This window comes from Elephas maximus, chromosome 9 (genome assembly GCF_024166365.1).
Source record: "Elephas maximus indicus isolate mEleMax1 chromosome 9, mEleMax1 primary haplotype, whole genome shotgun sequence".
NCBI lineage: Eukaryota > Metazoa > Chordata > Mammalia > Proboscidea > Elephantidae > Elephas > Elephas maximus.
Window position 1 is genome coordinate 80747090 of NC_064827.1, and position 12513 is coordinate 80759602.

Sequence of the window (12513 nt, forward strand, 5' to 3'; positions counted from 1 at the left end):
GGGTAGCCATAAGTCAGAATCGACAGCAACTGGTACTTGTTTAGTCTCCTGCAGTGCTCAGCATTCCTGCCTTGCATCTCAGCTGGAGTTAAGTCTCTAGACTTGGCCTTCAGGGCCCTTGCATCTGAGTGCAGTACCCCCAGCAGCTAAGCAAAGCACCAGTGTGTCTCAGGCTCCTTAAAGAGCCCTGGCTTCAGACTTCATCTCATTCCCACGGGGACTGCATCTGTTGTCTTAATTCATAGCTTAAGTACACAAGGCTAACAGCAGACGGGTTTATTATTTTCCTCTTAAAAATGTATTCACAAATTACAAAATACAGTTTTATTGTGAAGTGGTAGGTATTTGCTTTTATAAATAGAAACACTGTTCTCAGCAGGCTCAGGAGGGGCAGCTAAGCTTTCCTAGAAGGTTTTAACATAACAAGAACCAGTGTTAAAAGAGCAAGGTTTTTAAAAAATATAGCAAAACTTGCCAGACAATTTAGAATCCAGTAGAGAGACTGCGTGTGGTTCATTCAAGAATACCAAAAACCAAAACCAAACCTGTTGATCCCGACTCGTAGCAACCCTATGGCACAGAATAGAACTGCCCCATAGGGTTTCCAAGGAATGCCTGGTGGATATGAACCACCAACCTTTTGGTTGGCAGCCATAGCTCCTAACCACTGCGCCACCAGGGATTCCATCATTCAGGAATGGAGGGTAGAAAAGGGCCTTCCTTTGAGAAGCCTGAATGACTGGCAAGTGACAAGCTGATACTTTTCTTTCAAGTAAACGCTGATCCTTACAAACCTTCAGTTAGCCTGTTCACATCATTACTAGGCTCATTCCCACTGTTCACAACGTTACTAAGATCAAAACCCTTGAAAAGGACATTTAAGACCTAACTTACTATGGCACACTCTAATTAGGAGAATTTGGGCAGTTTATTTTCCAAAGGACTAATTACAAAGCAGGGTGCAGGGAATCACAAGGAGTGCAAGGTTTGGGGCCCACAGCTGCAGGGACCACAAGGGGAGAGGGGATCAGAACTCAGTCAGGTAGAGCAGAGGTAGCTTCACAGGTGACGGAGCTGAGGAATAAATGCCTTGACTTCTCTCTCCTCCCTCCTGCTCAGCTGCTGCTGGGCTCCGCCTTTACCAAATCCCTCAAAAAGCTAGAGTCCAGGGAACTATGGCTGTGGACTTCTACATGAACAAGAAAAAAAAAAAAAAAAAAAAAAAGACCTATCTGTGACGAGCCTGTGCACCCTGGAAAGTTTTGATCCCCCTGACACACTTGTCCTTTTATCTAAACGCTGTGTTGCCCTTGCAGTGCTGGCTGTGGTCATCCTATGAGAGATTTGCTTACTGCTCCAGCCTCTGTCCCCAGCAAGGCTATCCCACAGAACAAATGCTGAGGACTTGTGCTTGGGCTTTTTTGCAGTAAAGACACTTCACGTTATATGTTATAAAGACAGGGACTTAAAAAATCAACGCAGGGCCAACAACTTAAGAGTCTGAAAAGTGTCTCATAATGTTAAAAAACCATTTTAAATAAAGTCACCACATTTTCCGTAAAACTTACTCGTCCTTCCTTGAAACAGAAACACTTGTAATTAAAACATGATTTTTAAAAAATCATAAGCACTGGTACGAGGCGGCTGGGAGCTGGCTACTTCCTCCTCCGAAGGCTCTGGAGGCGGCACCGACGTCAATGGTAAGGTTGTGATGGCCTTCACTCGGCTGAGTGAAAACAGCGCCCAGAAGAGTTCCTGTCATATCAAACAGGAAAAACGCATTTTACTCCTCTTCCAGGGAGAAGAGTGGGGAAGCAGGTGAGTTTTGAATTCATTCTTCTCCAGTGTCACATGAAGACTCCAGTGGGATCAGTCATCATAGTAGTAATCTAACTTGGTGAACACAGTTTTGCAGCCTTTATCAGAAAAAACTCTCTCCTCTTTGGGGAAAAATGTCATCTCCTCAGCCACTCTGGTCACAATGTCTTCGTCAATTTCGTAGCCTCGGGACTGCATTTCAACCCGGATGCACATTTTCAGGTGTTTGTATTCCAGGGGGAGGAAGGGAACAAAATAATCAATGAGATTTCGGTCAATTAAGCTGCTGTGCCAGAAGCCACCTGGGAACAAGAAAAAGATGCTGTTCATCCATCCGTCCATCCGTCCATCCACTCACCCATCCAACACATACCTACTGAGTGTTGACTAGCTGCCATGTTCTAGGCCAGGCCCTGGAGCTTGTGAGCAGCAAGGATGACAGACACTCAACAGTGAGCTCACCGATAAGCAATTACATGCTGTGATGGGTTTATGAAGGCAAAGGGCAGAGTGATCCGCCGGAATGGAAACAGGGACACCTCAGCTACACTGCCACTTCAGGAAGGCCTCTTAAGATGTAAAGATTTGAGGTGGGGAGAGGTTTACAACCTCAGTGTGCCTGGGGCCAGGAACAAGCAGAGGGGAAGAGCAGGAAAAGAAGCAAGCTGACAAAGTTTCAAAGAAAGCAAATGGTGAGAAGAACAGTTTCTGGGGAATGACGCAGTCACCTGCCTTTCTGTGGGAAGGTAAACTTGCAACTCTCCCTGGAGTTTCAGCAGCTGGACAGAAACCCACTGTGGCCAGTGCATCCAAACTGTACAGAGCATTTTGGGGACCAAAAACTAGGATCCAGAGTAAAAATGTATGAAGGTAGCGCTCTTTTACTAACATAAGGGCATGGCCTTTGCCTATGTGTCTTTTCCCCTGGGTGAGGACCGGCACTGCGCCTACCCTGTCACATCCCCTCACCTGGTTCCCAGGACTCTTGACCCAGAGCACCTCTCCCTTCTCTGAAACTGCATAGCACCCACTGGACACCCACCAGCCCACGGCGTTTCTTCACGTGAACTGTTTCCCTTCCACCTTGCTGTTTAATTCTTGTGACTCAGCTCCCTAACATAAGCTCCTCAAAGACTAGGGTTTATATCTTTCTCAATAGTGCTTTGCACACAGTTGGTGCTCGAAAAATATTTAGGGGTGGAATCTCTGGCACACAACTGATGAACAGTAGTGACAAGTGAGATAAGCTTCCACTTCTTCTGGGCTCACTCAGGTACCTCATTTCCCAAAGGCCTACTCTGTGCCAGGCATGCCCTAGGCCCTGGAAATAGAGCAGACAGACATCTTGATGGCTTTCCCTTTCCAGGGCTCAGGGTCAAAGGTGTGGGTGATGGTCAATGAAGAGGCAGTTAAAAGCTCAGGCTCTGGAATCAGAGACACCTAACAGGCAGTATGGTTGCTACATCTGAGCCTCAGCTTCCTTATCTGTAAAATAGGGATGAGAGTTTCTACCTCAGGAGGTTATTATGAGGATTAAATGAAACATGCAGATAAAGGGTTTCACACAGTGCCTGGGACAGAATCAGGACCAATCACTGTTTGGTGGTTAGTCTAGGGCCCAGGACCTCAGAGTTCTAGGGCAACATAAACAAAGGAAGGGACCTAACAGGTCATCTCCTCCCCCAGAGGCACCTACAGCAGTCTTCCTTATTCAGTCACCTTTTCTTCTACAAAAGAAAATGACTTAGCTGAAGAAAATGCGGGCACTGATCTTCAAGCCCTCAATGATCAAACATTTCTGTCTCATTAAAATAGTGCATCTAAACTTTAGTGTGTGTAAGAGTCATCTGGAGTTTAACACAAATTCCCCCAGAAATTCCCTCGAATTCAGCAGGTGAGAAGAGGCTGAGCATTTGCATTCTAACTAGCTCCCAGGTGATGGTGCAGCTGATGCCTTAAGACTTAAAGGCACCGGATTAGGGACAAGATGTGATGATTAACGGATGGTCCTACTTACTGTTCTTGTTATTGAAGACTGACACAGACAAGGCATGCTCCATGTCTTTGAGCTTGATTTCTTCCCTCTGCTTTCCATTTCTCCAGAAATCTAAAGCCACATCTGTGATTCTCTCTGCCCCAGCATTGCTGCAAAGTAAGTTCAAGTTTTCTCCTGAAACCCACAGGCTCAGGCTCCCAGTTCTTCAGTCACATCCCAGGCCTGATCTTACCTGAGAAATATGAAGATGGCTTTCTGATAAGAGACCCCATCCACCAGGTCGTAATAGTCTAGGAAAGGTTTGATGGCATCTATGAGGCCGGCGTGCATTTTATCCATTTCATCAAATATGAAGATGGAGCGTGCACAGGCACTCACATTGCCTCGAATCCACAGCTGTAACTGATCCTGAATTACAAGGGAAAAAAGCCAATATAAAATTTTTATCAAGTGGACTTGAACAATAAGCACAAGCATTGTTAACTACAACTCCTTTTTAGCACTAAGAACAACGGCTGCTTTTGGAGTGCTTACTCTGTGCTCGGCACTGCGCTGAGAACGTTACAAGCCTGAGTTCTCTTGTTTCTCACTGTAGTTCCGTGTGGTGGGCAATGTCATACCCATTTTACAGATGAGGAAACTGAGGCACAGAGTTTAACTTGCCCAAGATTATACAATCAGTACATGGCAGAGCTGGGATCTGAACTCAGCTCTGCCTGATTCCAAAGCCCCACACTTTGATTATAATTGCTATGTTGTGAGATGTCGCATCGATGCTCTGTCTGTGCGTTGTCGGTCCTTCACATCAAAAGGACAACATTCATGTATATTCCATGTACACCAGCCTTCTTGGAAGAAAGCAGAAACCAAGTGACCTACCCTCTGATTGAATCCTAAGAACAGCTGGGAGAAGGGGCTCTAACTTTCAGATAGGGAAAGTTACGGGATGCACGCTGACTTCGTCAAGGCAACTGAACTCCCGCGCACACATGCTCAGGGATGTTTGGTGAGGTAGCACTCGAGTTTCTGAGATACATTCACCTAAACAGAAACGCGTTTAGGTGGTTCTTATAATACTAAGCAATCAAGGTAAGAGAACTTCTAAGCCATTTAGTCAGAAAGTTGAGCTGTGCTTCTGGTAATGCTTTCCTAGGTGACAGGGGAAAATTAGCTACTTGTCTTCTGCGGAAAATTCTGAAAGGTACATTGTAGGTCTTGACTTAATGACTTTGGTTTTTACCTGCCTACTATCATCATAGTTACAATGTTCCCTGTATATATCTAATTGAAACAGTTAATTCTACTCTGTAGGTGTGGGCTAGCCTATTTATAGAAAAGAACCTTAGGAGAGCAGAAGTGGCTTCTGAGGCCACAAGTGAACTATTTAAACTAGAATTCACCCCCGGATAAGTTAGGTTTCAACAGCCAAAGCTTTCCCACTCTGTTACCTATACTAACAAGCAGTGACAGAGAACCTTAAGCACTGTAGGGTAGACGCTCTCTGAGCACTGTTCACAAGACGTTTTACTGTGACCTCCCAAAATCCATCAAGGTAGTTACTATAGCATTCCCTGTTTTGTTGCTAGTTGCAGTCAAGTTGAGACAACACCAGGTGTGCAGAGTAGAACTGCTCCACAGGGTTTTCAAGGCTGTGACCTTTTGAAAGCAGAGCACCAAAACTGTCTTCCCAGGCGACTCTGGGTGGGTTTGAACTGCCAAACTTTAGGTTAGTAGTTGAGCGCTTAATGTTCACTTGTGCCACCCAAGGAATCCTTCCCTATTGTATAGATGAGGAAATTGAGGCAGAGAGGTTAAGTAACTTGCCTAAAGTCACACCGCTAGTTAGTGGCGTCTGAACGCTAACTACGATGACCAACTTATTCCCATTTGCCTGGGACTTGACCTAGTTTTAGCACTTGAAGTCCAGCATTCGGGGAACCCCGGATGATTGGCAAACCTAATGCTAACCCAGGCAGAATGGAAAAACATGTTCCAACAGGTAAGAAATAAGTATCGGCTCTCTTGGTTTATTACATGGATTTAAAAAAGGCAGTGTTGTTGGTCAAATCCAGTCAATTCCGACTCACTGTGATCACATGTGACAGAGTAGAACTGCCCCATAGGATTTTCTTGGCTGTAGTCTTTATGGAAGAAGATCGCCAGGTCTTTCTCCTGCAGATCCACTGGATGAATACCAACCATTGGCAGCCTAGCACTTAAACGTTGTGCTTAACAATTTTCGCCGCCAAACAAAAAGAGCCAAACCCATTCCCATCAAGTTGATTCTGACTCATAGTGACCCTACAGGACAGAGTAGAACTGCCCCATAGGGTTTCCAAGGAGTGTCTGGTGGATTCGCACTGCTGACCTTTTGGTTACAGCAGTAGCACTTAACCACCATGCTACCAGGGTTTCCAAGCACCACCCCACCCAGTGCCGTCGAGTCGATTCTGACTCATAGCGACCCTATGGGACAGAGTAGAACTGCCCTATAGAGTTTCCAAGGAGCACCTGGTGGATCTGAACAGCCAACCCTTTGGTTAGCAGCTGTAGCACTTCGCCACTACGCCACCAGAGTCTCTTAAAACCTGTTCGACGCTATAGGTAAGAGTAAAACTGCCCCATAGGATTTCCAAAGAGCAGCTGCTGGATTGGAACTGCCAACCTTCTGGTTAGCAGCCAAGCTGCTAATCACTGCGCCACCAGGGCGCCAAACTTGTAAGGTCCCACCGAGACTTGAACTCGGATCGCTGGATTCAAAGTCCAGAGTGCTTACCATTACACCATGGGGCCACCACCCAAGCACCACCAGGGCCCCATAAAAAGGCAATAGTTAACATTTGTTTGAATGCTAATGTGCCAGGCACCCCGTTAAGTACTTTACATACAGAACTAATTAAATTCACACAGCCACCATTTTACCGAAGAGCCTGAGAGGTGAGGCCACTTTCCCAAGACTGCACAGCTGGTGGTGTGGAGAGTTAGGACTCAAATCCAGGTATGTCTGCTCCCAAAGCCCAGGTTGTTAATAAGTGAATTAAACTGTAAAACCACTTTGCAAAAGTAAGTTAAAACAAACGGAGGTCTGTCTAGAAACATTTCCTCATTTTATAAAATGAGTCAGGTGTGATCACCTTTAAGCTGATCTGATTATGTCCATCTCTAAAATTCTATGATCCCACTTACTAAACTGGGTATCACTGGGCCTGTTTTCAGAAACCACCCCAAAGGTATGGTGGTATAATTGTACCAAGCATCTCAAACACTCTATAACTTCCAGATCTTTCCAACAGGAACTAACACATTTAGCCATTTTCAGTGTTCACTAATTTCAACATGGAATTCCCAAATCTCATCTCACAAAGAAACCCCAAACCCAGTGTCATCCAGGAAGGATTCCAAAATTCTGCCCTTGCCTTATACAAGGTAATGTTCGAGGCGTGTGGAAAGTGCAGTGTGGCCACAAACAGGTGGACATAGTCACTGTTCAGACCACCCTCGTAAATATTCTCTGCGATGATTTTGCTGACAAAATTTTTGCCGGTGCCAGTCCATCCATGTAGAGAGAGGGTGAGAGGTTTCTTGGGCTTTGGGTTGTTTAGGAAGCCAAACACAGCATTTAAGATGACTTTCTTTGCAAGATGTTGTCCAAAGAGCTTGTTGTCCAGATCCTTCTGCAGTGCTGGGAAAAACAAAGCCAGTAGGGAACAGAGGTAAAATTTAGCAAAATTTACAGGCCCACAAGAAAGCCAACAAAGCCAGCTAAGTTCTTCAAGCATCTTGTGAAATGTTGAAGTAATGTGGACTGTACTTGTCCTAAAGGTGAATTGTAGGTCCAGGAAGCTCTTCCTTTACTAGTCCTGTCTATTCTAACGCCCTGGCCGTGAGCCAGGCTCCTTCCTATTGGGAGGGTGAAAGCGTCCTTGGTTTTATTGCCTTTGCCACCTGTTTGCACCCCTAGCCCCTGCTTCTGCTCCTCCCACCTCAAGGCAAGGCAAGAAAAGGGCTGCAGTTTAGCCACTGCTGATCTGCTCCGGAAAAGTCCCCATCATCCTTCCGGTCCCTAGCTAGGATGGAAGCAAAACTCTCTTTAGAGGAAGTTTGAAACTAGGTTCATATACCCCATGTTTCTGCGCGAAGCAGCCCAAGCTGCGGCTCCAGTCTCAGAGGCCAAAGTTCAGTCTGTCGTCGTGGTCAAAGAGCCAGGCCCCAAGCTACACCCGGGCCACTCGGATTCCTGGGTCCGGGCCCCAGTCGGCCTCTGGCCCCTACCCAGGCCCACCCCAATTCTGCCACGCTTCTGAAGCCCCTAGAGCACCGACCCCGCCTCCGACACCCCAGCCCGAGGGCCAGCTCCCAGCATCTGCCTCGGCCCTACCTTCCCGGCTGAGGCTCCGCTTCTGGCCGCAGCACTCGGCGAAGAGGCAGTAGAGGCGCGGGTAGGAGATGTAGCTGGTGAGGACGCCGGCCAGGGCCAGTCCCAGGGCGATGGGCTCCACCGCCTGCACCGCTAACGGCGCCAGCAGCAGCAGGCCCAAAACAACCCGGCCCAGCTTCATGCCGGGACCCGCACCGCCCTGCCAATTCTTTGGTTTACCGCCGTAAAGCGCTACCACCGACAAGGGCTTCCGGTTCCTCCCCGCCCTGGCCTCCATCTTTGAGCGGGGCGAGTCTCCGCCCAACTTTGGCGGCCGCCATCTTTGTGGGGGGCAGAGCCCTTCCCTTCTTCCGGAAGGTCGGGGCTGCTATGCCGCTGGCTGGCACCGTTTTCCTTTTTTAAATAATACTATTCATTTTTTAGAACAGTTTTAGATTTACAGAAAAATTGAGGAGATAGTAAGAGTTCCCACATATCTTCCCGTATTAACAGCTTACATTAGTATGCTACATTCGCAATTAATGAACCAATATTGATACATTAAGCCAAAACCAAACCCATTGCCGTTGATATCGATTCGGACTCATAACAACCCTATGAGTAGAACTGCCCCATAGGGTTTCCAAGGAACGCCTGGTGGGTTGGAACTGCAGGCCTTTTGGTTAGCAGCCGAACTCTTAGCCACTATACCACCAGGGTTTCCATCCATGGATTAGTAGCAACTAGTGCTGAAAACCCTGGTAGCCTACCTTTAAGAGCTATGGGTGATAACGCAGAGGTCGGCAATTTGAATCCACCAGGCGCTCCTCGGAAACCCTATGGGGCAGTTCTGCCCTGTTCTTTACGGTCACTATGAGTCCAATTCGATGGCAATAGGTTTGGTTTTTCTGGTTTTAAAGTTGATACTTCATGCACATTTCTTTGGTCTTTACCTAATGTCCTTTTTCTGTTCCAGGATCGCATCCAGGATACCACCTGACATTTAGTTATTATGTCTCTTTAGGCTCTTTTTGGTTGTGACAGTTTCTCAGACATTTTTTTTTTTTTAATAGTGCTTTAGATGGTTTACAGAGCAAATCAGTTTCTCATTAAACAATTAATACACATATTGTTCTGTGACATTGGTTGCCAACCCTGTGTCAACACACTCCACTTCTTGACCTTGGGTTCCCAATTTACATTTGTCCAGCTTTCCTGTCCCCTGCCTTCTTTTCCTTGCCCCTGGGCTGGTGTGCCCATTTAGTCTCGTGTATGTGGTTGAGCTACATATTTTATTGCTTGTTTTATGGGCATATCTAATCTCACTAAAGGGTGAACCTCGGGGTGACTTCCGTATGGAGTTAAAAGGGTGTCAGGGGCTATACTCTCAGGGTTTCTCCAGCCTCTGTCAGACCAATAAGTCTGGTCTTTTTTTTTAGTTAGAATTTTGTTCTGCATTTTTTCCCCCCGATCTGTCCAGGAACATCTATTGTGATCCCTGTCAGAGCAGTTGATGGTGGTAGCTGGGTACCATCTAGTTGTGCTGGACTCAGACTGCTGGAGGCTGTGGTAGTTGTGGTCCCTTAGTCCTTTGGACTAATCTTTCTCTTGTCTTTGGTCTTCTTCATCCTCATTTGCTCTGGACAGGGTGGGACCAGTGGAGCATCTTAGATGGCTGCTCACAAGCTTTTAAAGCCCCAGATGCTACTCACCAAAGTAAGATGTAGAACATTTTCTTTATAAACTGTTATACCAGTTGAGCTAGATGTCCCCCGAGATCATGGTCCGCAGCCCTCACCCCAGTATTTCAGTCCCTCAGGGTCTCAGACTTTTCTTGTTTTTGAAGACCTCAACAGTTTTGAGGAGTACTGGTTAGGTATTTTGTAGAATGTCCCTCAGTTGGGATTTGTCTCATGTTTTTCTCATTAGACAGGGATTATGGGTTTTGGTGAAGATCACAGAGGTAAAGTGTCGTATCAAGAGTATATACTCTTAACACGATGTATCAACTGTTAACGTTGGTCTTGATCACCTCACTGAGGTAGTGTTTGTCAGATTTCTCTGCGGTAAAGTTAACCCCCCTCTTTCCATACTGTATTCTTGGGAAGAAAGTTACTATGCTCAGGCCCACACTTAACGAGTGGGGAGTTATGCTTCTCCTCCTTGTGGGTGAAGAATCCACATAAATTATTCGGAATTCCTCTGCATGGGATATTTGTCTCATTCCCCCCATTTATTTGTTCAATCATTTGTATCATATGGACTGATGGATATTTATACTTTGGATTATAGTCTATTTGTTACTCAAGTTGTTCCAGCTTTGGCCATTGGCAGTTCTTTTAGTTGACTCCTGTGTCCCTTTGACATACCCCTACTGATCTGGTAGTGTGTGGTTTTTTGTTATTGTTGTTCATTTGTTTTGTTTTTAGCACTTCTTTACCTTCTGGCACTACAAGATGCCATGGGCTCATCTTGTATATTTCCTACCCCAGTCCTAGAAACAGCAATTTCTTATAGGAACTCTAGTCCCATTTACTGGAGAATGGTGTTAGAAAGCAGCCCTGGTGGCACAGTGGTTAAGAGACATGACTGCTAACCAAAAGGTCAGCAGTTTCAATCTACCAGCTGCTCCTTGGAAACCCTACAGGGCAGTTCTACTCTGTCCTATAGGGTCGCTATGAGTTGGAATCGACCCGACAGCAACAGGTTTGGGTATTAGTAACCAAGATCTGGGTAGTAGGTGTGCTAGCTGATACCGGGGAATCATTAATTTTAGGCCCTCTCAGCTGACAGAGCAAAGAAATATATGTGTGTACTTTAACCCATGTGCATACACATACTTATAAATACTTCTACACGTAACTATCTGTATATTATGCTAAACATGAGTTTGTACTGATGTTTCTAACTCTAATCCATCACCATAGGGATCATAGGAGCCTCCTGTCTTTGCTTATCTGTAAATTCTTATTTCAACAGTGAAAAACCTGGCTCTCGCCATCTGGTGGCCACTTTTAGAACAGGCAAAAGGCTACACTTACTCTGGCAAGCAGTGTCATTCACCTACTCACCCATCCATTCCATTCAGTAAATATTTGTTGTGTGCCAGGGAATATGCTAGGTCCTCAGTATTCATCTTGGTTACCCCTGCACCATCATAGGGACCTGAAAAACATTTGTTGAAATATTTTTAAGGTTCAACTTTTTGACATCGTGAATGAATAATTTCTTTTATAAGGATCAGCACAAAGCTGGTTCCTATGAGGCAGAGGTTAAAGATGTCCCAAATGTCTAACTTTTCCAAACTGCTGTACCACTCCATCATCTCTAAAATCAACTATTTCCCCTCCCCTCAGTACTCTCCCTCCCATTTCTGAATTCTGTAATTTGCTGCTATGTCTCACAGAACTCACGAACTGTCAAGGAAATGGCTCACATGGTTGTGGAGGCTGGCAGTTCCCAAATCCGTGGGTCTGGTGTCAGGCTGGAGGCTTCTCCTGACTCACATGGTTTGCAGGGGCTGACAAACCCAAATCAGCAGGTCAGATGACAGGCCGTTGGCTTACAGGCTGTGGAAGCTGGCCAATCAGGTCAGATAGGCTGCTGGTCCAAGTTCCAAGAATCAGAGGTCAGATGATGACAAGCCGGATGCAGGATCCAGAGCAAAAGAGAGAACTTTGCCAGAGCATTCATATATTGGATGGAGACTATACCCTCAAGGAAACTTCACTTACTTGAGCAAGGCAGTGCAAGGGTATGACTTGAATAAGGGCAATAAAGGTGGTGACTTGAGTCACACTCTCTCATAAGGTGGTGACTCAAGATACATCTCACCCTAATCCTGCCTCATTAACGTAACAGTCAACTCACTCCCAAATAGGATCATAACCATAGGCATAGACTAGGATTTATGACATACCACAAAATGGAGGATAATTACATCAGACCACAAAAAATGGAGGATGGCTACATCATTACATGGTTGCCAAATTACATCATTACATAACTGCCAAACCACTGAAAATCATGGCCCAGCCAAGGTGACACACAACCTTAACCATCACAGGTTCCGTACATTTTATCTGGCTTAACAGCAAGCTGTCCAATCCCCTTTGTGAGCCATAGGCACCTTATCTGCATAGTCCCACCCAATCACTGTATGGGAATCACGAAGACTGTGGCTAGAAGGACCATATTCAGTAATTCACTGTACTGCACATCAAAAATAACAAATGGTATTGAACACCTATTATAAGTCAAACACTTTACATATCTCTAATCCTCACAATGCTGGAGGTAAGGATTATTCACTCATGCATTCTTTCATATTTCTGAGGACCAC

General features: G+C 45.7%; 1 protein-coding gene and 1 non-coding gene across 3 annotated transcripts; both read right to left on the reverse strand.

Moving 5' to 3' along the window:
- Positions 1-124: 124 nt before the first annotated feature.
- Positions 125-11982, reverse strand: TOR1A (torsin family 1 member A). Of its 2 annotated transcripts, XM_049897000.1 has the most exons (6): positions 11608-11982; positions 8193-11336; positions 7231-7496; positions 4047-4222; positions 3836-3963; positions 125-2120 (listed from the first exon to the last, which is right to left on the reverse strand). In XM_049897000.1, exons 2-6 carry the CDS (start codon positions 8467-8469, stop codon positions 1870-1872), a joined length of 1098 nt encoding a protein of 365 aa, XP_049752957.1. In that variant the 5' UTR covers positions 8470-11336; positions 11608-11982; the 3' UTR covers positions 125-1869. The 2 variants fall into 2 exon arrangements, with proteins under 2 accessions (XP_049752957.1, XP_049752958.1); XM_049897001.1 differs by lacking the exon at positions 11608-11982 and having other exon boundaries at positions 8193-11357.
- On the reverse strand, positions 6536-6607 carry TRNAQ-UUG (transfer RNA glutamine (anticodon UUG)). Its single transcript has one exon. It is a non-coding gene; the product is annotated as a tRNA-Gln (tRNA).
- Positions 11983-12513: the final 531 nt, after the last annotated feature.

What these genes read in the sequence shown, in the direction of transcription:
- TOR1A (XM_049897000.1), bottom strand. Translation starts at nt 8,469, where the DNA reads ATGGAGGCCAGGGCGGGGAGGAACCGGAAGCCCTTGTCGGTGGTAGCG. An exon ending in CGAACATTACCTTGTATAAG is followed by an intron (nt 4,223 to 7,230) that starts GCAAGGGCAGAA and finishes CTTGTAATTCAG; the next exon opens with GATCAGTTACAGCTGTGGAT. An exon ending in GCCATCTTCATATTTCTCAG is followed by an intron (nt 3,964 to 4,046) that starts GTAAGATCAGGC and finishes CTTACTTTGCAG; the next exon opens with CAATGCTGGGGCAGAGAGAA.